The sequence below is a fragment of the Rhizopus delemar genome, genomic scaffold, assembly GCF_000149305.1.
Source record: "Rhizopus delemar RA 99-880 supercont3.4 genomic scaffold, whole genome shotgun sequence".
NCBI classification, from domain to species: domain Eukaryota; kingdom Fungi; phylum Mucoromycota; class Mucoromycetes; order Mucorales; family Rhizopodaceae; genus Rhizopus; species Rhizopus delemar.
In genome coordinates this window covers 2168535-2194637 of record NW_027137830.1, presented here as the reverse complement: position 1 = coordinate 2194637, position 26103 = coordinate 2168535, and the positions used below count along the sequence as shown (strand labels likewise).

The following is a 26103-nucleotide window of genomic DNA, read 5'->3' as shown; positions in this document are numbered from 1 at the left end:
AATTATAACAAACAATAGTATCTCATTTAACCAAAACAATTGTTACTAACGTTTGCAAGGATAGACTATTGAGACCTTTCTAGATAATAAAAGAATACATACATTTTACTGGAGCATCTCGTCCCGGTATTTTTAAATTCATGTCAAAGAGTGTTATTATAATAAACTCATTATAAATCATTAGCAAAACTGCAGTTTATGCAATTTATTAACTTTACAATCAGTCAGGTGAATAAAGTTTTTGAACAAGACAAATTTACTTTTTTTTTTTTTTTTTTTTTTTACTTGTAAAAAATCAAAAATCTTCATAGTCTTCATCATGTAATATATCAATTCTTTCATCTTCACTTGACGACAAGTGACTATTCACTTCTTTTGAACGATCTGACCTTTTGATCTCATTTTCACCAAAAAAGTCTTCCAATTCCTCCTTGTTACCATGATCCAATAGTTGAAGCTGTTCTAATGAAGTTTGAAGAGAACTTGAAGTTTTGCTATCTAAATTTTATATGAGTTATAGATTAAAAAGGAAGAAGATAATATATGTTACGTAACTGGGATAGAGAGAAGATATTTCAGTTTCTCTTTTTCGTTTGTATTCTTCAAGCTCGGCATTAAACGTTGCTTCATATAATTCCAGCCTTTTCTTTTGTTGAATTTTTTCGTATTCCTCGTATCTTTGTTTCAAACCCATCTCTTTCTCCTTTAATAGCTGTCTATATTTCAATTAGCTACACATTCGTTTCCATATTCTTACTTTTTACTTTTTGATAGCTATTTCATTTATCAATTCATTCTCTTCATTTTGTTTCCATAATTCAAATTCTCTTTGTTCATTTTCCAAATTAACTTGATCTATTTGCTGTTCTAGTGTCGTTAATGTGTCGATCAATTTTACTAGATAAAAGTGTATAAGAATATTCCTTATATATAATGTCTATTCATTTTCTTCTTCTTTTTTTTTTTTACTTGCAGTATGTTGTATTTGAGTAATATTATTTTGTATGTCGCTTAGGTCGCTCTCTGAATGTTCTATTTGCTCATGTACTTTGTAATGAAGTCGACCTGTATGTTGCAATTTTCCTAATAACTTATCAACTACCTTTTTTTTCTCTCTCTGTTAATTATAATAAAAATGTCGGAAAAAATCATTTTACTCTTTGTTTCTTATAATTTTCCAGATTGAGTTCATGTATACTTTCTATGCCTTCTTGTATTTTATGTATAACTTGACCAGTTGATTCTAAGTCGATAATAGATGTTCCATTTGAATCTTTTTGTTCTATGATGCTTTAGTAGAATATAAGTTGTTTGTATCTTTATGTATTTGGTTATGTTGTTTACTCTGGTTCAGGTTGATTGTGAAGCAAAGAATTAAGATTGGAGAATTCGCTTTTAATAGCCTCTAATCTATTAATACCAGCCTCATTAATGCTAACGTTTAAAACTGAGGAATCAGTATTCATGAAAATACATTAAATTTCATATTTTTCTATACCCAATAGAGTTAGTTATTGAAGTGATGTTTAGTGAAGCATTTGGAAAGATATTTTTAAATTGCTGAAACATTTGAATATTGTTTTGGAAAAAAATCCAAAATAAGTGAAGTTCGATCTCAACACTTTTAAGCAAGAAAAATGTACACAAAAAAAAAAAATCATTTGTAATAAAACAAAGTAGATGAGTAAATTTTTAAAATAGTTTGTTTCTGGCTTGAAATAGTTTAGAATAAGTTATCAGATAGTAATTGATTGCTGTATAAAAGAGCAAAATTCGTTTTCGTTTTCTCTCTCTCTTCATGTATATATTTATAAAGTTAAAATAAGCCAGAATACCACAATAGTAAGCATTTAGTGATATGAACTTAAACCGTTGACTGAAAATTACAAGAATAAGAAATTAAGTACGTATTTTTTAATTTACTAAGATTTCATATCCGTTTTCCTATAATGCCTTTGCAAAAAAAAAGAAAAAAAAAAAAAAAAGATTAGGATTAGGATGTGTTTTTTGTTGTTGTTATCACTGTTGTTATGCCTGTTGGGATCCAAAGATAATCATTGCATAGCAACCAAGCATTATTAACGATTGATTCTGTGAGTATATGGAAATGTAGACTTATTAATATGTATGTATATCTACCAAAATAGACTGGTGAATGAGGGAACAAGTGTCTATATTAAATTATGTAAAGATCTGCATAAGGCTGTGGGCATTTCGCCATCTGCATAGTACATATATTAATATCTACACTGTGAAAAGTATGTAAGCTCTGGACATATATTATTAAATAAAGTCATCTATAATTTTGGATCCTATTGATATCTCCATTTTTATTTTTGTGAACAAAACAATGTCAACGACACTCTTGAAAAAGGAATGCCCCTTTTGCGACGCACGGTTCTCCACGTTCCAAATGAGACGTAAGCATGTTCATCGAATCCATCGCTTATCCGTGATGCCGAGGAACATTCATGATCGAAACAATGGCTCTTTTGCATTTAATGAGATGAACGTTGCGAAGTATCCCAATGCCTCGGTTGTATATGCCTGTTTGTTCTGTCTTCAATCTTTGAGGAGAAACAACAACTTGCCAATCATACGATGGAGTTACATATTGTCAGGTAATCGCTTTCTCTGTTTGAGAGACATAAAACATGACTGATTTTGTTTATTGTTTACAGTGACAATGTCCCTCCACCAGTCTTGCCTTCGAAAACAGGACGATGGATGCTTGACAAACAGGACATATCACAGAAATTTTATCAGTTTCGCACAAGATGCTTGCAATTGGGAAACTATCGAATCGATGAACATTTCAACAAACTGCTGTACGACTTTTTTTTATGTTGTCATTTGCTTTCTTTATAGGTCGATGTCTGGTATTCTTGTCCTACAAAAGCGGTTCGACTACCAAAGCCTGCCCGATGACCTGTTCCCTCCAATTTTATTGCAAGAGATGCGCCGACACATATTGAAACAACATTATCATGTCGATCCATTCAATTCGCTGCAGTTGGTGCGAGTCAAGAATATCCTTGCGGTAAGAATATCTGTGTGCATCCACTTTTGATTTATTCATGTTTTGTTTTTTTTTTCAGAATTTAGTTAACGATGCGATTGATGAAGACAAAGCTCGAATGCAATTGCTTTTAAAATGGGAAAAGGAATCGGATAATCATGGCTGCTGAAACAAACAGTGGTTTATTGATACTGGATAATAATAGAATAATATTACAGTTAAAAATATGTACACATGGGTTAAAAAAAAATCAATTGCCAAGAGAAAAACTTGCTTTGCCCTTCTTATTGGTTATCCTTTCAGCATAATCTCCAGTGTACCAGGCAGAATGAGTTGGGCAACGAAAGTCATCGATGCTCGTGGTTACCGGACAGCACAGCGTTTTATGGATTTTGATTAATAGCACCATGTCATCCAATCGGCCAACCAGGTTAAGCAGTTCAGACTTCTTCATCGGAATGTCAATGGCTGCAATTTCGGTGAAGGTGTAGATTTTGTCGTACCCCAGTTGCATCACAAACCAGATAATAGATGGCCCTAGAAAAAATGTAAATCAGAATTTTTTTTTTTTATGTACCTATCGCCTGGAAACCGATGACATGACCCAGCTTTAATTTGTCACAGGCGTCCTTGCAAAAAATGGCTACGCGACAAAAATCGTGGGCCAACAGCGGCAAAGAAACATTCTTGGCTGACTTGACTTCGCCATAAACATTTGTATATGCATATTGATATGCATCGTAAACATCAACCTTGTAGTCTGGTCGATTGTTATTGGCAGTTTCATGCTCATCAGCCACAACGTTAGAACTATTCAATGAAAAAAGTAAGAATTGCATGCAGAATGTTGACAACAGCTTGCCAATGGGCAACTTTAGATGGGTGTTTTGAGGAGAAAATGCCACTGACAAATGGATGTATGTAGCTTGCTGATAAATGCATTTCAGACAGGGCTTTCATATCGCAATCATATATCTCTGGGATCCTATCACGTTTGTGGCAGTAAGTAAAAAGAAAAAGAAAAAAAAGAAAAAAAATGATTGAAGTAACAACACTTACAATCCAACAATAGCACGGATAACACCTCGTTCATATTCATTCAGTGCTTCGCAAAGGTTAAGCAATTGCATTCGAGCTTTGTCTTCATCAATCGCATCGTTAACTAAATTCTGAAAAAAAAAACAAAACATGAATAAATCAAAAGTGGATGCACACAGATATTCTTACCTGCAGGATATTCTTGACTCGCACCACTGCAGCGAATTGAATGGATCGACATGATAAATGTGTTTTCATATGTGTGCGCGCATCTCTGGGCATAAAAATGGAGGAAACAGTCATCGGGCAGGCTTTGGTTTTCGAACCGCTTTTGTAGGACGGGAATACCAGACATCGACCTATAAAGAAAGCAAATGACAACATAAAAAAAAGTCGTACAGCAGTTTGTTGAAATGTTCATCGATTCGATAGTTTCCCAATTGCAAGCATCTTGTGCGAAACTGATAAAATTTCTGTGATATGTCCTGTTTGTCAAGCATCCATCGTCCTGTTTTCGAAGGCAAGACTGGTGGAGGGACATTGTCACTGTAAACAATAAACAAAATCAGTCATGTTTTATGTCTCTCAAACAGAGAAAGCGATTACCTGACAATATGTAACTCCATCGTATGATATATTTTTTTAACGTTTTCTTCAGTATAATCCACATAAGAAAAACATACATTTTGCTAAATTCCTTGAAATTTCCATGACTAAGGTAAATGGGTTTTTTTTTCTTTTGCCGGTGCTTTTATATCAGTTTGATCAAGGATCGAGTAAAATTGAAAGTCGGTTTTTTGGTCTAGGCCGGAATTATAATATGAGCAAACGTATCCCAAGCCTCCAAATATAAGTTTCTCTGCAGAGCTTGTATGGGAAGAGGAATACTCTGCTCATCTAAGCTAGGAGAGAAAATGTCCAACAAAACTGATAACTCGCCCTCAAAGTATCCCTCATGTAGCCTTTGCTTAACTTGACAAACTTTTCCACAGTACTTAAGAGAGCTTAACAAATCCTCCAGAAAGGTTGCTTTTGATGGAATATGCAATAAGGTCAACTGTAAGCGGACTAAGCTTCTTTCCGTGTGTACCATAGAAGGAGCGACCTTAAAAGTCATATTGTTGTAAACAAAACCTTCTGACAAGACTTTTCTGGAATCTTCAGCTTGGCGAAATCTTGCAACTACAATGAGCTGGGTGGAACGTTGAGATTCGTATTTGGACAGATTGCGTAATCCGTCAGTCTCTCCAAGATGTTGTTCAATGGTCTTGTAGGCGTCGGTAACCTTACCAAACAAATTAGTTAGAAAAAAAAATAACAGATTCGGGAGTCAATGTCTGCTGAACGGTAGATGTAGCTTTCTGAGCCATCAAATGGTGCTGGATGTCTTCAGTTTCAAATATGGTTTCAATCGTTGGCTTGGACTGAACTGAACTAGCCAGGTTGAGCTGGCGAGATGGTAACATAAATTTTTTACTGTTGCTTCGTGCAACAACGTCACTTCAAGAGATGTTTGTTTGAGAAGGCTGTGATGAGTTAACACATCTGCAAGATGGTCAACCATTAGAAAGTGAAGAAGAATTATGATTGTTCCATTCGTTGTGTAACATTAGTTTATACGGAAGAAAGCATGAGATGGAAGATAGATGAAAAGCTGAAATTTAGCGAGGGGATGAAAGATGGATGATAAAATTGTAATTCGTAGTCTAAGAAATTTTAAGCAAGTCCAATTTGCTTCGGCTTTTCCGCAGTTTTTGGAACTTTTTTTATCTCAATAAAACACTATTATATATTCAAAATGTCTACACTCGATATCCCTATGTCATTAAAGGCAGAGTAACTTATAAATTTTCCTTACTAGGTCAGATCAGAACCAGTTATGGAGTATGCTGATGATAATAACGAGAGCAGTGCGCAAGATATTTCAGAATCGATATCAAAAGGTACGACAACTGCGCACTTATCAAATTCATGAATATTCTGCTTGACATCATGTATCTTAATGGAGATCTAAAAAGGAGCTATTTGGTGATGGATAACTGTACTATGTATAAATCAAAACCGATGACGAGAAAAGTCGAGAGTTGTGGCTATAAACTGATGATGTTCTGCCTCCATATTCGCTTGAATTAAACCCAATTAAACAGTTTTGGGCAATCTTAAAAGAAAATTGAAACGCCACACACTGTTGACTGAAGAAAAAAAATGTCTGATAGAATTGCTGAGGCATGTAACGCCATACCTGCTGAAATTCTATAGATCTTTGCCAGTCATTCTAAACGACAAATCATTCAATTTTATAATAAAACTTCATTCTAATTGTTTTGAAGTCAAGAAATAATATCATTTTTAGGTCCATTTAATTTAACTTATTGTGACATTTCTCTTGCTTCAAAGGGACAAAACTTCTCGACATAGTGGGACAATCATTTTTGTTTAAATGTTATATTTTATTTAAGGTCCAATTGAGCGCTAAAAAAATAAAACAAATAAGTGTCCGCCTGGACCAGATCAATCCGTTTGGAGGTTTGATGTTTAGAAAAAACCCCTTCGGGTTCAAGGGTAAAAAATGAGAAAGGAAAGTAGGATGCATAGAGAGACATACGAAGTTAGTTAAATTGTTTCAGCCATTCAATTAATTTTTGGCCATGAGGTGTCTTGCACGGGATGATCGTATAGTGTTGTAGTTGATCTAATTCATGGAGAATAGAACATATAACGGGTCATCGACAGGTCCAGGACAAAGCAATACTAGAGGGAACAAATGTGCATGTCGGAAGTATATTCAAAAGGAAAGATATAGGATCAGCTATTGTTTCAGGTATACAGAGACGGCGATGCATATTTAGGCAGCTGATGGTGTGACATTTTGACAGGTTGTTGTTCGGATGTCGAGGGCAGGGTTTGGAAGCACCACCTGGCAACCAACCAAGGCACCATCGTATATATCGACTTCTTTCTTCATGAGTCATTGGTAGCCACAAGATAGGGTCGAAAGTGATTGTTGGTCGACAGCTGGATAGTAGTCTGGAGTTCTTACCTTGGATCTGTTTTTCAAGGTTAGAGTGGACGAGTTTCTTTTTTATTGTTCTAAAGCCTCGGGTATCTAAGTCAGTTATTGTCGGCGGCATCAATCTCCACAGAGCAGTTTTTGATAGTTTATACCCTTGATGACCTCTGGTGTACTGCATATGTGGCATTAAGCAATATAGCAGTGTGTCCTCAGGTAAAGATAATGAACGAAAGAGGAATTGGGCTTGCAGGATAGCTACTCTTTCTCTCATTGTGGGTAACTTAGCCAAATGGAGCATCACCTTGGTAGATGTTTTCCTAGGCGCACAGTAGATCTTACATATGCATTTGTCTTGTGCCTCTTCTAAAGATTTCAGCTGAGTGTGATTGAAGTAGTTGGTAGCTATGCCATATTCCATTTGTGGCCGAACTATTTAAGCATAAAATCGAGAGCATAGGAGCTTGGAGAATCCAGATGGGTTTACCCCGATAGAAGATAGGACATTCATCGTAAACATGGACTTGAAAATATTGCTTTGAACAAGCTTCTCCGGATCAAGGTGGGCGCCTGGTTTGAAGGGTATTCCTAGATAAGTAAAAGTTGTTGCTTGCGGTAGAACTTGGTCATAGATCGCATATCCTATTGTTTGTGGTTGGTTATCCAAAATGACGCATTTTGATGGATTTCACCGGTATCCCATTTGTATACTATGTTCTTTTCATTTTCGTAGTAGATCAACCATTGTTACTCTGTTGGCTATCAAAATCGCATCATCCGCGTAAAGTAAGCAATTCAAGAGTGGTGCTAAATATAATGGGGGTGTATCATCCTCTATAGCTTGATGGCATAGGTATACCGGAAGTTGACTTATATATACCGAGTAAAGATAGGGCGAGAGGATGGACCCTTGGAGTACTCCAGTCTTTGGAGCCATTCATTTTTTGTAGTGACAATTTACTGCTCTCACTGTACCCCTCAATAAGAGGAGTTCATTTAACTGGCCAATAAAAGACTATTTTCTTTCAACTATCTTCTCCGATTATAAGAGTGTTGATCTTTTTTTGGGTTCTTTTTTAATAAAGCCTTTTTTTTTCTATAAAGTCTTTTTCTTTTGAATACACAGAAAAAGATATAAGCTTTTTCTTATAGGAAACTGCATATAAAAATGACATTACCAAAAGCGGCCAACTATGCTATTGTGATTTATATAATATGTTCCGTCCTATACACTTCAATATACTTGCTAGGAATGAAAGGTGGCTCATCTGGAAAAGACCTTTTAGCTAGACAAAGTATAACAAGTTTACAACAACGATATGCAGGAAAACAAATTGTAAACTGGACAGATTCGGCTGGTAATTGGCTTGTATAAAAATAAACAAAAGATTATATTAACGAGATGAAAAAAATAGATGAATCAACGTCAGAAGATATTGTGTTGAGCAAAGTGTTTGCAGAAGCCATGGGCCCATCAAAAGTAATTCCTTATTATTTCAAAGCAACCGAGCGTATTGATAGTGAAGAGATTACTATGGCCACGCTTGTGACCTACAACCGTTTCAAGGTCCTCAGTCGATTAGCCTCCCACTATAAGGGTCCAATCTCTGCTGCTATTCACGTCAATGATGACCATACCAAGGAACATATCATCAAGGACCTTCATCAACTGTATGCTGATAATCCGGACATGGGCCGGTACGTCGATTTGCATTTGGTAATTGATAACTTTGATCGTCAATTTAACATGTGGAGAAACGTGGCCAAGTTCTTTGCTCGTACAAATTACATAATGATGCTTGACGTTGATTTCTATCTTTGTACAGATTTTAGAAAGTCACTCAAGAAGCAGCCCCATTTAATGGAGCTTTTGAGGTCTGGAAAGGGTGCAATTGTTGTACCTGCTTTTGAGTACATTGATGAATCAGATGGTGAAGATTGGAATGTGTTTCCAAAGACAAAGCAAGAACTTTTGGTAGACGTTGAGGCTGAAAAGTTGGATATGTTTCACCGAAGCTGGAAGCGAGGCCATGGTTCAACCAATTATGAGAAATGGTATAAACAAACCAAGCCTTATAAGGTGACAGAGTATAATTATTCTTATGAGCCCTATGTGATCTTTAAGAAGGAAGGTACACCCTGGTGTGATGAACGATTTGTTGGATATGGTGCTAACAAGGCTGCTTGTCTGTTTGAAATTTATTTGGCTGGTATTGATTATTGGGTGTTACCTGATGATTTCTTGATTCATCAAACACATCATTATCCAGAAGATACCAGAGCAAAAGAGGTATTTCTCTTAGCATATAAAACATAGGATGTGTGCGCATTTATGACTTATACTGATAACAATAGAGAACATACAACAAAAAGCTGTACGATTATTATAGAGAAGAAACATGTCTTCGATACGCCAGAACAATGATCGCAGCCGAAGAATGGGAAACATCCAAATCTGCTAATTTGAAGAAAGAATGTGGCAGAATTCGTGGTTTTAATGATGTTATTAAAAGAGTAATTGAGGAGCGTGATGAATTATAAATAAAGTTATACACTATCTTTGTATGTTTTTCGAAGCAGCTTGATTGTATAATTCTTTCTTTCATATAATCTTTCAACACTTTTTATAAATGCATCATCATTTGCTATTGGCATGATAGAACCTAGTATTTCCATACACCCATCAAGTTCTGAAGCGAGTAGTCTATCTATGGTAATAATGTTAAATAATCAGTGAAATATAAATAAAGTGCTTACTTTCATATTCTTTTAATAGCGAAATAGCCACAAAAAAGAATACATCGTAACCGCACAAGAAATAAATATCCCATATTCGTAAAAGTGTGTGGTATTGGACCACACCTCCTGAAAATAAGGTAATATACCATCTTGTAGCATAAATGTCACTAGATACACCTAATTCATTCTTTTCTCATTTGCTATTAGTTCTATTTATTGATAATTATAGCATGTATCAAACTTACTAGATGCTTAAATAGTTTAGGCAAATATTGCTTTAATAAACTTTCTTGTATAAAAAAGCTCTCCATAAGAGCAGGAAAGCCTGGGATATAGAGATGGTGTAGCTTATCTCGTAAAAACATGTGTAATAATATCAAAAATGCTCTCTAATTTATTATTAATAAATAGTTATTTATTATAATTAGTTACCTCTTCTTCACAATACATTAAAATAGTAGCTACTATATTTGTCATTCCTTGACAATAACCTACTTCTTGGTCATAGTTAGCAAATGCCCTTAGCACATTAAACAATGCTCTTTGCCTAATATATATTGAATTAACGATATACAAATTAATGTTATAATAGTATAGTTACCCTGAACCATATCTTTGCTTAAACATGATATGATCACGTAATGTTCTAGGAATATCTAAATCTATTTGTCTTTCATGCGGTGATTCTTTCTCGAGTAATTCCTATAATAATGTTTGGTATATACAAAGCAGGCATACTTCATTCTTTATATACTTCTAACCTGATAGGATTGCTTATATTGTAAATCGTTTTCAGTGTTCTTTAGACAATCAGTAACCAGATAATACCAAGCATCTCTCCTCCAACAATCAGGAATACCTTTGTATACTCTTCTTCGAAGTTTATAATTATAATAAAATGTGTAGGCTGTCTCTCCGTGTATTAGTACTCTATTTGACATGTTGGCCCATTTTTCGGCTCTTTCTACTTCTTTTTCTTTCACCAATCTAATTCAACCACATAATTAAGCATTGACAAGTAATATCCTTTTAGTTTTACATTGAATCAAACACTTGTGAATCTTGGTTTTCCAAAAATCCATATCTATCAGTCATTGCATACCACTTTTCCATTTCAGCAGCAACATTAGGAATCTTTTCTGGTCTTTGTTCATAGTGCTGCAAAATTTCTCTTTTTTCTGATATAGAAGAAGCTATTGTTGTAAAATCTGTTTCACTTGATCCACCGCTTGTTATAGGTGATGATAATTGGTTTTCAAGTTCAGTTTGTTCCTGTGCATTAGCTAATTCTATCCAAACAGGTAAAGAAGAGTCCATGAAAGAAATAAAAGAGAGAGAAAAAAAAAAGGATTTTATTTCCCGTTTTGGTTTTTGACCAAATTTATGTATAAATTGAGGAAACATTGCATATAAAATAAGCAAAATAAACCAACTCCACATAGTAAACTTTTGCGTTTCATGTCTTGAGTAATTTTCTAAATATATAAAGTGTATTTTGGTTGTTTGATCTAGATACACATCCTCTTGACTGACTTAGGTTAATAAGACAAAAAAATCTCTTGATAAAAATGCATATTGGTCTCCCCTGTTTTTTAATTTAACTATGCAAGGTTTCCCCCCTCTATAATATGCCATTTAAGAAAGTAGTAATACGTTGTTTGATAAAAATGTAAATTACACATAATATGCTTGTTACCAAAGAGACCTTTGTCCTTTCTTGCAAAATTGCTTTCAGGCTAGTAATTGCACGATAATAACAACAAGTAAAAACAATTGCTTTACCTTGTTAAGATAGCTGAGAGACAATAAAATGATGGGTATCACAAAATAGAGAAAAAGTCACTTAACTAAACTTGATTTTATTAATTTGTTTTTTTTTTTTCTTTTCTTCAAACTTCATCTAATAACAATGGCTACAACTGTACAAGAAGTAATGATATAAATTCAATGCTGCTGTTTATTAAACTTTATTTTTACAGTCAACCCCTTTAAATGGCTACGTTGGTTTTGACACCATCACTCAACAAATTGAGAAAAAATCCCTTAAAAGAGGATTTCAATTTAACATCATGGTTGTTGGTAAAGCTATCAGATGCAAATTTTTTGAAAGGAGAATACTAATAAAATAACAGGCCAAACTGGACTTGGTAAATCAACTTTAGTAAACACTTTGTTTGCTTCACATCTCATTGACAGTAAAGGAAGGCATGATGTAGAAGAAATTAATAGACAAACAACAAATATAGAATCAGTATCTCACGGTAAATTTATATATTTAATATGATTATTCGAGATGTTCATCATGAGGTATATCCATAGTAATTGAGGAGAATGGTGTCAAGCTGAGATTAAACATTGTAGACACACCAGGTTATGGAGATCAAGTCAATAATGAAGACTGGTAAATAAACAATAGCAATGAGCTCATCATTTATTAAGTTTATGCTAGTTGGGAGCCGATCATTAAGTACATTAAAGATCAACATTCTGCATACTTGCGAAAAGAATTGACTGCACAACGTGAAAAGTTAATTCATGATAACAGAATTCACTGCTGTCTTTATTTTATAGCCCCTTCTGGTCATTCGCAAGTATCTGTGTAGCATACTGTGGCATATTGCTAATGATTATTATAGATTGAAAGCTATTGACGTTATTGTTCTTAAACGATTGGTGGAAATTACCAATGTTATACCTGTGATTGCTAAATCAGATTCTCTTACAATAGAGGAAAGAGCAGCCTTTAAACAGCGTGTAAGATAGAAAAATAAAGTAAATACGGAAAGTCTAACTCAATTTTGTTAGATTAATGCTGAGCTTGCTTTCCACGGTATTCAACTCTATCCTTACGATGATAAGGAGTATTATGACGAAGAAGAGCTAATATTGAACACAAGTGTTCGTGTAAGTAAAGCTTCTTCAATTCAACAAGCTCTATTAACTTCTTAATAGGAGTTGCTTCCTTTTGCTGTTGTAGGATCAGAAAGACAAGTTGTTGTAGATGGCAAGGCTGTCCTTGGTCGTAAAACAAAATGGGGGACAGTTGTAGTGGAAGATGAAGAACATTGTGAATTTATTCACTTGCGTAACTTTTTGACCAGAACTCATTTACAGGATTTGATAGAAACAACTTCATTGTATCATTATGAGTCGTTTAGAGCAAATCAATTACTGGCTATTAAAGAATCCGTCAGTGCTGCTGCTACCCCAGCACCTAGTTCACCTGTCAGTAGTAGTAGTAACAGTAGTAATGGACCTATACCAGCAAAGTAAGCAAGAACCATTTTGGGTGTGTGCGTGTATATTTATATATGAATGTGCGTGTATACTGATTATTTGAAATATAGGGCGTTCCCTCCTTTTGCTTAAAACGAAAGTTACTCCCTTTCATCTCACTCCTTATTCATGCTACATTATTATTATATTGTTATTAAAAGTGAACAAGATAAAACATAAGCTATTTGTATTTATATATAAGGAGTAAAAATGTACATTATGCTGCAAACTACATATGTGAGTTCATTAGCCCCTATTTGGTACTGTGGCATAGTCTACTTACATAATTGCTTGGTACAATACCAATAGTTCCATCATTCTTTTTAGCTTGCCACCAATTTCCACTTCTATTTAGTATTTCTAATGATTCACCTTTATTAAAAGATATTTCATTTGGATCTTCAGGATTTGCTTGATCTATGAGAAAAGTATTCATTACCTTATCATAAAAAGTATTGTACTATTACTTACAGGGATGAAGTGCTACTGCGAATATTTTTGTTGTCTCAATGACCGGAGATGACGTGATATTAACAGGCTCTTCTTCAGGAACAGAAGCAAGGGCTAATTTACTTTCTTTTGAAGTATCATATGTTTGTGGAACTTGACCAGAATAAATATATTGAAATACAACAGAATCTTCTGTGCTACCAAATAAAATAACCCAAAAGAACTAAAAGATGGCTAAGCACATTGCTATACAGTGAATGGAAAAAAAAATATATCTTACCTGCATAACGATTAAAATAACTGATCCAGATCCTGCTACTTGATATCCAATTGAATAAGAATTTAATAATCCATTAATGGCTGATGTCAAAAGTGAGATGCTCACACTTAAGAATACCAAAAACTATGTAGATAATAAGCAACAAAGAAAAAATATATGTATGTTTTTGCTTACTACTAGTTGATAATGATGAAAGATCTGTTTATAAATACTGAATAAGATTCCAATTAACAAAAGCAATTCATAAACAATGATCCACCAAAATACACCTGCTTTTCCAATAATACAGGTTCCAATGAATGCAATAAACCATCCAATCTAAATGATTTTAGTTATTAAATAGGAATAAAAATAAAGAAAAACTTACGATGGATAATGCTGTTGAAACCATCATAATTGGGTTTTGGGTGATATGAGCTAAGGTCAATCTCATTGTTTTTTTTTTTTTTTAAAAAAAAAAAAGCAAAAAAAAAGTAACGCAAAAAAAATTAAATATTTTTTTAACCTCACTCCTGAAGACCAGATCATCTTTAGCTTGTATCTATTTTAAATTAAATGTTTCATTAGACTTTTTAATTTTTTTTCTTATACTTTTCTACTATTATAAATTGATTGTAGCTTCTGATGTCCCTTATTAATGAAAGCGAATATAAAAAATTAATAAAGAAATCATAATAATATCTCTTAGAATCAAGAACAGTAAACAATCATCATCTTTAATTGCAATACTTCATTGAATCATGTAGATTTCCAGTATATCAAAACGAATTCAATAAAAAACAAAGTTTGAGAAGAGAGCAGAAAGATCCAGAATAGGAATCTCGCGATATTTAATAGGTGTAAATAGAACGAAAGAGAATTTTCTGAGGAGATCAAGTATTTTAGGTGAAATATCCCACAATACATGATACAAGGCACAGAGACGCGTATCAAAAGGTTTTTGTAAAGGGCGCTTTGAAGTAAATTGAATTGGAAATCAACATGTTCTTCTTTTTATTGAGTTGCTTATGTCTTACCGAAATGTGATTTCTGTACTTTGTTAAAAGTCACACAAGGACCTAATTCAAGCATACACTTATGGTTAGGGGTCTTAGCTACACTAAAAGATAGGAGCTTCTCAATCACCCTCATTCCCATTACATTATCTAATCAGACTTAATTTATAGGATCTAAGCGTTGATATAACATTTTACCAACGGTAAGGAGTCTTTAAGATACATGTATTTCATTGATATATACTTATAGTTGGGTTGCACTGTATGTGTAAAACTTAAGAATGCTTGTATTTCAATTTGTTAAGCATTTGGGTATTCAATTTTGCCGCTTTATTGCACATCGGGCTTCATTTGTTTTCAATTCGTCAGCAAAATAACTACTATTAAAGCATTATTTTCTCCTCTCTTCATAAAAATCTACACTTATTAATCATCATTATAAGTCTATTTAACGAATAAACAAAAAAGGGAGAAAAAGAAAAATAAAGGAAAATAACAAATTCCTAAATTTGTAAACACTTTTTACTTGTGTGACTGTAAAAACCATGTGTATGTTTATCATTTTAATTACAGATTTAGTTTTTTTTCCTTTGCCTCAATGTTTCTCTCTCTTTAGTCTCTCTCTTTTTTATTTTATTTTTTCTCTCCATTTTGTGTATTTCTTTCTTTCTCTTTCCATTCCTTTTATATAAAAATGACTTATTGCTCTCCATGCCGAAGTAAGCATGCTACGCTTATTCAAAACTGTTATCCTGGTAAAGAAGGTGGAACAACACCACGCTCTTCCGAACTAAGTTACCTTACCTTTTATGCAAGTTCAAGGCCTGCAAAATTAACTAAAGTAGGCTCATTTATTCAAAGAAAAATAAACAAAGATATTCGAAAAGGAAGAAAAGAGTAAGCAATTGAAATGCAAGGAGAGTTATATTAATTAATAAAAATTACATAGAAATAATCTAGTATCATTACAAATTTTAAAAGCATTAATACAATCTTGTCATGGAGACTTGAATATATTTTCGAAATACTTTGTTAGTATCTTCTGTAAACTACTTGATACAAAAGATATAGAGCTCATTGACCTCACTTGTGAAACCGTAACTCGTCTTTTTATTAACCTTTTTTGGAGTTACTCATACATCATTGTTTATAGTTTATTGTTTTCTGCAGTTACCATGACGGTTCAACTTTAGGCCTTGACAATAGTTTTACCCATGATTATGAATTGCTCTTGGAGAAAATTTCCTCTTTTTATAGCTATAAAACTGAAAGTCAATCATTAAAATTAAAGTAAAAAAAAAAAAAAAAAAAAAAAAAAAGACTAGGTTTGTTTGTTTAATAAGACTTATATTTAATAGAATGAAATATATCGGGCAAAGAGGTATTCAAGCAGCAGTGACTTCACAAGCTTTATTGTCTAGCAATTTTAAACAACAACTCAGCATACTATTACCTCCTCTAATGGACACACTGACCTCAAACGATACATTATTAAACCAAACAGAGTAAAATAAAGAAACAAGATATTAAAGAAGAGAAAACTGATTCTTTATAAATAGTGGTCAAACGATTGATATAAGGCTGTCAGCATTGGGTAATGATTGCATCAACGAACATTATATACAATCAGTTGCCATTCATACATTGTCCATCTTGTTTAATAAGCTCACTGGACATTATATACGAATTTCCTTGGATTTATTGTTTAATTATATTAATGAAAATGACAAATGGTGTCCTCCATCATTATCTATCAGCATTATGAAAATTGTTAAGGGATCCATGCAGGTAAAAATACAAGTATCCATCATAAAAAACAGAATATTCACCATTATTCATTTATAGTCACAATACAAACATCTTTTTATATCTGAAATATTACAGCAATTAAATCCAAACGATATCATGAGCAGCAAACAAGCATCCATCGTATCTATACTTGATATTACCTTGAATGATAACACACCTTTACTTGGCGTTTCCGTTCTTGAAATCTTAAACTCACTGTTCAATACACTTGTTAAGGCAGCTCTGTATAATGCAGAAGACAAGCAACGCAGCTTAGAAGTTCAGCAACGCCTCATTCACTCCATTGGAGGACTTGCTTCACACACGTACTATGAAAATCAATTATATGATATGGCTGGTTACTTGGCATCGAAATTAAAACCATATACAACACTGGACAGTGTAGATCATTTGCCCATTTATACATATCGATGTCTCGTCCTGGCTTGTCTAGATACAATTCACCATTTGCCCTTTGAATCATTGAAAAATGGGTTGGGTTTATTAGAGGATAAAGATACAAAGACACGATGGTTGTTTTGTAAAAGCTTCTATCAACATTTACAACAACAACAGCATCAACAACAGCCTAATACACTACTACTCAATGAGCTGCTTTGGACCGTTCACAATTGGGCTCAGTTACCTAACCTTAACTTGACGGATGTTCGTTTTATCTACGCTATTTTATGTCACCTCAACCACATGATGGGTATGCAAGCGACGATCATGATCATCTCACTTATTTTTAAGATCCAAAAATATGTTCAACAAGACAAAGATACATCAAAGCAGTGGGTAATTGAAAGCATGATTGCTTCTTGGTTAAAATCAACGTCTCGGTTTTATGACATTAAACCACTTGAAGAATACATAGATCGACTTGATCAATCTTCATCACATTACTCTTTAGAATTATCAGAGGAAGCAAATGTCGAGTCAATTGAGAACTTACCCAAACTAAATCGATCAAAGCAGCCTCTATGGATTGATCGTAGTCAGGTAGTAGAAGCTATATCGAGTGATAACAAGTTACGCGAGAAGCATGATGTGCATGGCTTAGAATTAGAAGCAAAATTATTTATTGAATGGGGTTCAGAAGGTTTGGGTATGCTATCAGAAAAATAGAAGAGAGAGAAAAAGTAATGAATAACCGTAACTTAGTGAAACATGGTACACGTCTCATTCAAGGATCAAATAGTGCTAAACCTAAACTTTCAAATCCTTGGGAACATGAATTATTAGAGAAGCCTCGCAATGATAAAAGGGAAAGCATTAAAGTAGCTATGTTGAAGGAGGCCTTGAGTACACAACCCAATGATGATTCTGATTCAACAACGCAAGCTTCCTCGAATCCATCAGAACATAAACCCTCACTGAATGCCCTTTTGACTGAATTAAAATTACCTTTAAATAATCCAACAATTTCTCTAGTCAATCCACCTTATAAGAGTTGATTAATTTTATTTTTTTGTATAAATAATAAAAATTAACCTGTAAGTAAACATTTAATTGATGCTTCAACATTATTTTTATTAATTTTTGATTGCTTGCCGTACCTAAACTAACCACAACCGGCTCCAATTTGATACTGTTGTCCGTAGAAGAAAAAAATTGGATTGTTAATGGCAGTACTAGATGATCTTTTTAATGATGATTTGCAGAAGAATTTTTCAAATGCGTTGGTATCCAAGCACCAGTTTGCATGCTTTTCACACCTTGAAGAGAGTGTCTTACCTCAACTGATTTGATACTCGATGTCGATCTAGTTGAATGAGCTTGAAACTGTGTTGTATGAATTCCTGTTTCTTATATTGCTGACCTTTTCTAGTTTGCCATTGTTGTAGGTCTGGCTGAGGAGGAGGCAATGTCTTCTTTGTCCAAGTAGGTCAAGAAAAGTGTATGATAAATAGATAGTCTTTTACGGATGGCTGTTGCTTATTGGATAAATACTAGTAATATCCTCACCGAGCACAGTTGAAATTTCTCCTTAGGATGATTGATTTGATTTGTCCTTCTTTTGGTGCCCTGGTATGGATAGTAGCATGAACTTTCTCTTGTTCAGTACTAACCTTATATCACGGTATTGTAGTAAGCCAATATCTAATTTTGGATGCCACACGGTTGCCATGCAAAGTAATAACACGGTTTTTAGTTGTAATCGTTGTAAAGAAAGATTTTTTTTGTGGCAGTTGGTCTTTAACATGTTGTAGTAGGAAAGTGAGGTTCCATATGCAAAGTTGTTATGCGGTCAGGGTTTTTACATTTGACTTTCGTTTTGTCGAGAAGAAACCTTTGATGAATAGTTGATTAGCTATGCATTTTTCCAGTTCATGTATGACCAAAAAGACTAAGACCATTGCTGAACACAGAGTATTAAGATGCGTGTTGCTATATTGTTGGTTGGCAATTAAAAAGGCTAAAACAGATTTTGGGTTGTACTGATAAAGATTTTTCTTGTTCGAATTGCTTCAGGGAGATTACTGATTCCATTCATTATCATAGGCTCGCTGGGTAGACTCTCTTTTTTGGTTGAGATATTGCGTTGTTTGTTTTTCTAAACCTTGGTTGTTTATATAGTTGTCGATAGTAGCCACACGGCTAATGACTATCTCGCGTTTATTCTCCAAACTGCTGAAAAGTGTCAACTGCTGCCGCTTCCAGATCCAAGATTAGTGCACAATAGTGTAATGGTTGCTTATTGTGTCTTGTGGAGAATACATTCACTTGTAATGTTCCTCATTGCTGTTATATTTAGTCGAGCATAGCTGATTCGTAAAGTGGTACTTTGATTATGCTCAGCATGTCTGTTTGTGTGTTTTGGACTCCTGGGATGCGTTGATAAATTGTTTGAATATTATGACTGTTGTATTATTTCTATGTTTGTATTGCTGAATCTTGAAGAATTAGAGATGTCGTTTCCCTTGAATCCAGGATGTATTTCAAGGCTGTTATACTGTCGGAAAAAATCTTGATCTTTGAATTTTCGCGTGGTATTGTTTTGCATAAAGTGTCTGCTTGAGATTTACGGCTATGGATTGTTGAGTTTCTTTTTTGGACAAGAACTTTGACTTGGTCACTAGGGGAGCTTATTCCTCAACCTGTATTTGATGCATCTATGAGTATTATTACTTTCGGAATCCTCTGTATTACATTAGGAGACGGAGTGGATCCAACTGAGATCGATTTAGAAATGACAAACAATCAAAATGTTGACGAAACAAAGTTGAATAATGTAATAGATGCCCATCTTTGGTATCGCCGGTTCTTTGGCTCTTGAAATTGTTATATTTAGCATAGTTAGCTTTAGTTTAGCTTGCTTTTATATGTTATCATCTCTCCCAAAAAAAAAAAATAGATTGAAAATTATATACTTAGCTTTGAAGACATAGGAAAGAAAGGGAAGAAAATTATTATTACACAAAAAAGGAGAATAAAACGTAGCTTTGAGAGCATTTATCGCATTATTCAACTTCGTTTCGTCAACATTTTGAATTTTTCTACATATTTGCTTGAAAGGTGCCGTTTTAAAATCCAGTAAAATTTGAGTAAACTTTTCAAATTATCCACAGAGCTGTGGATATCTTAAGTATTTTTTTAAACGCAGTTCTTTTTCTCTTTCAATTTTTGACATGGTAGAAACAGTTGAACAAAAAATTAGTCCCCAAGAAGTCGGCCCCAAGCCTTTCAAAGGCGCATTTACAATGGATCCTGATAATTTAGACTCTGAATTATCCAAGATCCCTTTATTTATGACCCAATTACCTGAAGAAGAAAATGACACTTTAAGTGCCCTTCAATCTCTTGTTTTTGATGGCACACCTGAAGGTTTACAAATTGACGTTCATTTTATTTTATTTTTTGTCACTAACAACACTAAATAGAGGTTGCTCAAAATTTTAAAGAGCAAGGAAATGACTGTTTCCGTGCTGGAAAAATTAAGTATAAAGATGCCATTACTTTTTACACCAAAGCCATCGATACAGAATGCAAAGATCAAAAAATTATTGAGGCGTGTTTGGTTAATCGTGCCGCATGTAATCTCGAGCTTCAAAATTATGGTCGAGTTCTTTCGGATTGCTCTAAATGTTTGGCAATTAATCCTCAAAACGTAAAGGCACTCTACCGCTCAGCTAAAGCTCTATTTGCACTTGATCGTTTAATTGAAGCTATAGATTGCTGTGATCACGCTTTAGTAGTTGATCCCGAAAACAAAGCTATACAAGACGTCAAAGAGAAGGCTGTTAGTCGAAAGAATATTCAAGAAGAAAAGAAAAGACAAAGAGAAGAGAAAGAAAGAAGAGAGCGTGAAAAGAAAGATATTTTAGAAAACGCTTTTAAGGTATACATCAGAAATGGAATATTACAAAAGAAAGTCATTAGTAATATTTACTTTGTAATAGGAAAAAAAAATTACTATTCAAGTAGAAGATGAAGAGATTCGAGAAAAGGCAAACATCGATTATGATTTTGAGACAAAGACAATTAACTGGCCTGTATTTTTTTTGTATCCGGAATATAAGGAAAGTGACTATATACAAAGCTTCAATGAAACACACACCTTTCAAGATCATTTAGAAATCATGTTTGAGCAGTCAGCACCTTGGGATACAAAAAAAGAATACACAGCTAGTTCTGTTGAAGTTTTCTTTGAAGACACGAGAGGATTAAGCCCAAAACTGATTAAGATCGGCAAGAAGTTGTCACTTGGCAAGATTCTATCCCTTGATCAATATGTTATTAAAAATGGCATACCTTCATTCATTATTATTCCTAAAAACTCTCCTTTCAAACAAGAATTCATAGAAAAGTACAAAAAATAAAAGAATTTGGCTTTTCAAGGTTTAACTGTTAAGGATACATAAGGTTGTAGTCACTCTATTTTAATAAAGGAACCAGATATGATATCAACTTCACATAGTCAAATAAGATGACATGACTGTAATATAGTTTATTGATAATATGGGCATGTTGAATATGGAATGGCGATTACTTACCGGACCATCATTAGTCATGGAAACATTTATCCTGACTGAAATCTTATCATTAGCAATGATATCCAATCACGGAATTAAATGTCTAAATTCATCTGTACCGTCTCCTTAAATAATCCTATATTCAGAGTTATCTAAAATCATCCCAATAGCATAATTGACAATACAAGTGAGGAACAGGCTAAACTGATAATTAGAAAGAGTAATCATCTATTCTGTCAAATTTATTATAAATCTGTCCTAATTCTTCATCCGTATCATGTCTATAAAATGCTCTCACTTTTTACAGGTAGAAATCAAAATCTTAGTTATATCTTAACTTAATAAAGAGATACTAAGTTCTAACAGTATTTCTTTATTTTTGTTATTATACTATGTTTTACCTAAAACCACCTTTCCTAAACAGCTTTGGGTGTAAATCCACATATAAATTTCTATATCAAATTAACATTGGTCACTTTGTAAGTGTAGTTGGCGTAAAGCAGCACTGGCGATGTGTGCACATCCTCACAAACAATTTTATTAATTTTATTTTTGGTTATCATTTTGCTTAAAGATCTATTATTTTTGAATTCGTATTTAAAGTATATTCTAAACCTTAATTTCGTTCACAATCGACCCGCAACAAAGTGTAACATAGGCTTTCATTTAAACTTTTATAAATTTTGCTAGCGTTCAAATACAATCGACTTTTCAAGCTCTTTTCTGTGTCTCCATTCTATTAATAATTCATACTTTCTTCTCTTGGTTGATTCTACGTATTGAAGTGCTTCAAGTAATCTATCTCTAGCTTTCTTCATATTTGGCTAACCATATTGATATCAATTACAGAGCTTCTTATTGTCGAGTGAACTTACTTGAAAAATATGCACACCATACATTGTGGTTACAATTAATTCATCCAACCCATCCCTATTCAAGTCTAAGTGTGCGATACGATAAATTGGATATGCAAATTGCCTTTTCCACAAGATATTATAAACTTGTGTACCAGCCACTAATTATGTGTGTTTAGAAGAAATTGTTATATAATAGAATACTTTACCTTGCTTATAAATTAAAACTTGTCTACCATATGTACCAATCAATATCTCTTTCTCCCCATCCCAATCCACATCCATCACATGTGAACATAACACACTATCAAAACTCCCAGACAATGGAAGCGCTCTACTTGTGGTCAGCCCATTTGCTTCAATATGTCTGTATACAATGGCCTGTTCAATAGCACAGGTTATGATCAAATGTAATTCATCAGACTGGCTATAAGTTCTTGGCTGGAATATTAAAACTGACGTTATAGGACTGAATACCCTAGTAGCGTTTGTCTTTGTTTCTTTTCCATCTACACACATTTGTATCAATCATATAATATTCTCTTCTAAGTAAATATATATACCTTTGTCGTAAAATCCTAGAAATATTTCGCCATTTTGTCCACCAGCACAAATAACCTTTTCACCATTCGGCCGGTTCAAAATATGTGTAAACAAGATACTATCATTTGGTACAAATGAGATTTTGTATGCTAGTTAAGGTGCAGCATTTACTTTATTTTATGTTCTGATATTCTTCCCATCATTGGAAAAAAGGTAGATGATGATAATTCAGTAAATTGCCCGAGTTGAGAATCCTAAAATACATATTAAACCGTTTCTAAAAATATATATATAATTTTCTTTACCTGAATATAAAAGTGAATAATATGGTCCATAGAAGTCAGCATAAAAGCTATTTGAGTCTTCCCTTCATAATTTACTCTAATTGTAAATGTTTATTTACTTAAACTACAGTTGATATGTAAAGATTTTACTGCACATGAGTTATCTGCATCGGAGCGGCAGACAATGGAATAACCTGACTTGACTCCTTGATATCAAACAATACTTGTTCAAGGAATGGCTTTGTATTTAGCGCGTTTCCATAAATACGTAGGCTGTATGATAAACTTATTTCTTCATTTTCTGTTTCCACCTTCTTTACATAAGTGATGTTTTAAAAACGAATTGTAATGATATGAGTATTCTTGGCTTACTTCTGCAACAGCTAATGCTAGTAGTATCTTTATTTTGCCATCAATGGTTTCCTCAACAGCATCAATAGCAATTACTTCTGAGCGTCCTATTTGAGCTTGCATAAAAATTCAATGATTTTTTCAACAACTCTTCTGCTTTTACCTGCCTCTAAGCCCAAAAATATATTAAGACAATTCCAGTATCCATCTCGAGAAATGAACGCTGTCAATTCGGAAGAAGAAGCAGCTATGAAATGTCGAACAGGCTTTGGTAAAACTAAAGAAAAATCAAATGCGTTACAACTTTTAAGCATAAAACATTTCGAATTATAAAGCAATCTTTTTTTTCTGTAAAGTACGTTGGGCACACTCAGTAGTCGGGGCATCCGGCAGTTTATCGTATCGAGTGGAGGGAAATTCCTCTGGTCTATCAATATATGTTAACAGTCTTGAGTCGAGTGTTACCAAGCCATATATATTTCTACGACAAATGTTGAGCATATTATACAAATAGTTTTATCTATAGTTTTACGTTCTTTCATAACCATAACGAGCATAGTGTGTTTCATCGAATAATAAATTGTCATCTGTGTTTGATGGATCGTTAAATGACATTTGAAAATAAAAGTAAAAAAAAGTTCGACATCCCGACAAGAAAAATCCTTTAAAAGCAAATAGGCTGTTTTGTATTTAATAAAGAGTTATTTTATTTTATATTTTTCTTCAGGAGCACGAGATTTACCAGCTTTATATTAGTTAAAGCTGTAGTTCTTACAAGTAAGGTACAGGTACTTTAACTTCCTGTTTCAACTCTTATTTTTCGGACGTTTGTTTGCTAAGTATCACCTATCTTAGAGTGTCTTTATTCAACTGTATAAATGTGATAAGCTCGATTGAAAATCATATGGTATTTGAATATATTTAAGAACGATTATAAGGAGATTGCAATCATCTTTTACTATTTTCAATTTCAGACTCAAAATCCTATTATACATAGTGAGAATGCAAACTAATAGAGTATAGATTACACTGTGTATATAGTTTATTATTTATTGAAAAACGAAGACAATAATATTTTATTTTGAAGTCGAAAGCATGTCTTTCATTGTCTGTCGAATTAGTACAACTAGAATTAACACGCGTTTCGATAATATACAGTGAGTTAAAAAAAACTGTTTCAGTGTTCTTCTTAAATATGCTTTTGCTACCATTACTACTGATATACTAAGTTAAATGCTACAGTTCATACATCATATGAAAGCACTAGAACTGATATATGATATAATGTAAAAATGGTATTACTTTTTCAATATTTGCTCACTAGAACTTATAAAAATTACTACAGTCGGTGCACTGAAACGGTTTTTAAATTCCATTAAAAAAAAAACATAAATACCAATAACAATTATGCAGACTTCATTTTTCATTTATGTAATACGCATAAAACCAGGAGACAAGTATGCCATTTTGCATTTATTAAAAAAAAAAAAAAAAAAAAAAAAAGTATATAAACACGTAACGAATTTCTTCCTTTTTCATTAGTAAAACAACTCGCTCTATTTCCCAAGACACTCAAAATGATTTGAGAATGCTCTTAGAGACTGACTTGTTTTATAAGGAGATTGCTGATCGCTTGACTCTCTCTAAAGTCACTGTTCATCAACATTGCAAAAAATGGAATATCCAAAGACGCGATAACACTGGTGGACATGATGACCAAAACTGTGGACAAGATCCTAAATTTCTCATATACCAACGTAGAGCGTTCGATAGCCATCGTTATTTTATTTTAACCGGAATCTAGTCGAATTCAAATTCTTCTCATATCAACACATTGTTTAACTGGATAATGCAAATTTAATAGGTATTAACAAAGAGCAAAAAGAAGTGAATAGCTATAAGGTAATCAATATTGGTTCTACAATATTTGTAAGATTGATTGAGTAAAGTGTTGAATTTAATAGTTGTGTAAACCAAAGAAAACCAGTTATTACTGCCATAATATCTGAGGAATAGGTACGTTTTGAAGGATGGTTAATTAAGTCTAGTAATATGACTTTGTAAAGCCATATTAAAAAGTTTTGAATAAGTAAGCTGTAATGGATACAGGCGTTTTCAAAGCAATTTTATAATTGAGAATATCATTAGCTAGTTGCGATTATGAGAAGACATGTAATCTATTTCGTACGTAGTCCCAGATCTGTGGAATTTGTATTATATCATATTACTCAAACATGTGTCTCAAATTTAACTAAAAATCTAATAACATATACTTTACTTTAGCCACATCTATATCTAAATGTTTTATGAAATATCTGTTCAACAAATCAATTTGTTTTGAAAAAAATTCAAAAGCTAAAAGAATTTTCTAACTATCGCTTTTTAGGTTAAAATACTATATAAAGAGTACATTAAAGATATAGTCTTTTGTTCTGTTATTATAAAATATAAGTTATTATTTCTTTGAAAATTTCTAAAGTTGCGTTGTTCTCTGCATTGA

General features: G+C 33.3%; 12 protein-coding genes across 12 annotated transcripts; 5 read left to right on the top strand and 7 right to left on the bottom strand.

Annotated features, from left to right (window-relative positions):
• Positions 1–295: 295 nt before the first annotated feature.
• Positions 296–1466, bottom strand: RO3G_06309 (uncharacterized protein; the record flags this gene model as incomplete). Its single annotated transcript, XM_067660899.1, has 6 exons — positions 296–498; positions 556–716; positions 765–897; positions 970–1117; positions 1158–1290; positions 1345–1466. The coding sequence occupies 6 exons, from the start codon at positions 1464–1466 to the stop codon at positions 296–298; spliced, it is 900 nt and encodes a 299-aa protein (XP_067517000.1).
• A 1803-nt stretch (positions 1467–3269) lies between these two features.
• Positions 3270–4412, bottom strand: RO3G_06308 (uncharacterized protein; the record flags this gene model as incomplete). The annotated part of the gene is made up of 5 exons (XM_067660898.1): positions 3270–3556; positions 3597–3829; positions 3969–4004; positions 4079–4181; positions 4247–4412. 5 exons carry the CDS (start codon positions 4410–4412, stop codon positions 3270–3272), a joined length of 825 nt encoding a protein of 274 aa, XP_067516999.1.
• Positions 4413–4859: 447 nt separating this feature from the next.
• RO3G_06307 (uncharacterized protein) lies at positions 4860–5621 on the bottom strand (the record flags this gene model as incomplete). The annotated part of the gene is made up of 2 exons (XM_067660897.1): positions 4860–5342; positions 5535–5621. 2 exons carry the CDS (start codon positions 5619–5621, stop codon positions 4860–4862), a joined length of 570 nt encoding a protein of 189 aa, XP_067516998.1.
• Positions 5622–6780: 1159 nt separating this feature from the next.
• Positions 6781–7488, bottom strand: RO3G_06306 (uncharacterized protein; the record flags this gene model as incomplete). The annotated part of the gene is made up of 1 exon (XM_067660896.1): positions 6781–7488. The coding sequence occupies one exon, from the start codon at positions 7486–7488 to the stop codon at positions 6781–6783; it is 708 nt and encodes a 235-aa protein (XP_067516997.1).
• A 1113-nt stretch (positions 7489–8601) lies between these two features.
• RO3G_06305 (uncharacterized protein) lies at positions 8602–9384 on the top strand (the record flags this gene model as incomplete). The annotated part of the gene is made up of 1 exon (XM_067660895.1): positions 8602–9384. One exon carries the CDS (start codon positions 8602–8604, stop codon positions 9382–9384), a length of 783 nt encoding a protein of 260 aa, XP_067516996.1.
• Positions 9385–10217: 833 nt separating this feature from the next.
• On the bottom strand, positions 10218–11123 carry RO3G_06304 (uncharacterized protein; the record flags this gene model as incomplete). Its single annotated transcript, XM_067660894.1, has 4 exons — positions 10218–10353; positions 10408–10508; positions 10568–10793; positions 10846–11123. The coding sequence occupies 4 exons, from the start codon at positions 11121–11123 to the stop codon at positions 10218–10220; spliced, it is 741 nt and encodes a 246-aa protein (XP_067516995.1).
• Positions 11124–11715: 592 nt separating this feature from the next.
• RO3G_06303 (uncharacterized protein) lies at positions 11716–13175 on the top strand (the record flags this gene model as incomplete). The annotated part of the gene is made up of 10 exons (XM_067660893.1): positions 11716–11736; positions 11786–11885; positions 11939–12001; positions 12053–12067; positions 12126–12207; positions 12256–12333; positions 12443–12560; positions 12612–12710; positions 12759–13075; positions 13154–13175. The coding sequence occupies 10 exons, from the start codon at positions 11716–11718 to the stop codon at positions 13173–13175; spliced, it is 915 nt and encodes a 304-aa protein (XP_067516994.1).
• A 370-nt stretch (positions 13176–13545) lies between these two features.
• On the bottom strand, positions 13546–14245 carry RO3G_06302 (uncharacterized protein; the record flags this gene model as incomplete). The annotated part of the gene is made up of 4 exons (XM_067660892.1): positions 13546–13755; positions 13813–13935; positions 13987–14130; positions 14180–14245. 4 exons carry the CDS (start codon positions 14243–14245, stop codon positions 13546–13548), a joined length of 543 nt encoding a protein of 180 aa, XP_067516993.1.
• A 2023-nt stretch (positions 14246–16268) lies between these two features.
• On the top strand, positions 16269–18052 carry RO3G_06301 (uncharacterized protein; the record flags this gene model as incomplete). Its single annotated transcript, XM_067660891.1, has 4 exons — positions 16269–16312; positions 16367–16595; positions 16653–17703; positions 17760–18052. 4 exons carry the CDS (start codon positions 16269–16271, stop codon positions 18050–18052), a joined length of 1617 nt encoding a protein of 538 aa, XP_067516992.1.
• Positions 18053–19530: 1478 nt separating this feature from the next.
• On the top strand, positions 19531–19875 carry RO3G_06300 (uncharacterized protein; the record flags this gene model as incomplete). The annotated part of the gene is made up of 2 exons (XM_067660890.1): positions 19531–19588; positions 19679–19875. 2 exons carry the CDS (start codon positions 19531–19533, stop codon positions 19873–19875), a joined length of 255 nt encoding a protein of 84 aa, XP_067516991.1.
• A 352-nt stretch (positions 19876–20227) lies between these two features.
• RO3G_06299 (uncharacterized protein) lies at positions 20228–21418 on the top strand (the record flags this gene model as incomplete). The annotated part of the gene is made up of 3 exons (XM_067660889.1): positions 20228–20423; positions 20480–20937; positions 20999–21418. The coding sequence occupies 3 exons, from the start codon at positions 20228–20230 to the stop codon at positions 21416–21418; spliced, it is 1074 nt and encodes a 357-aa protein (XP_067516990.1).
• A 2062-nt stretch (positions 21419–23480) lies between these two features.
• RO3G_06298 (uncharacterized protein) lies at positions 23481–24218 on the bottom strand (the record flags this gene model as incomplete). The annotated part of the gene is made up of 5 exons (XM_067660888.1): positions 23481–23525; positions 23625–23710; positions 23767–23880; positions 23963–24030; positions 24136–24218. The coding sequence occupies 5 exons, from the start codon at positions 24216–24218 to the stop codon at positions 23481–23483; spliced, it is 396 nt and encodes a 131-aa protein (XP_067516989.1).
• Positions 24219–26103: the final 1885 nt, after the last annotated feature.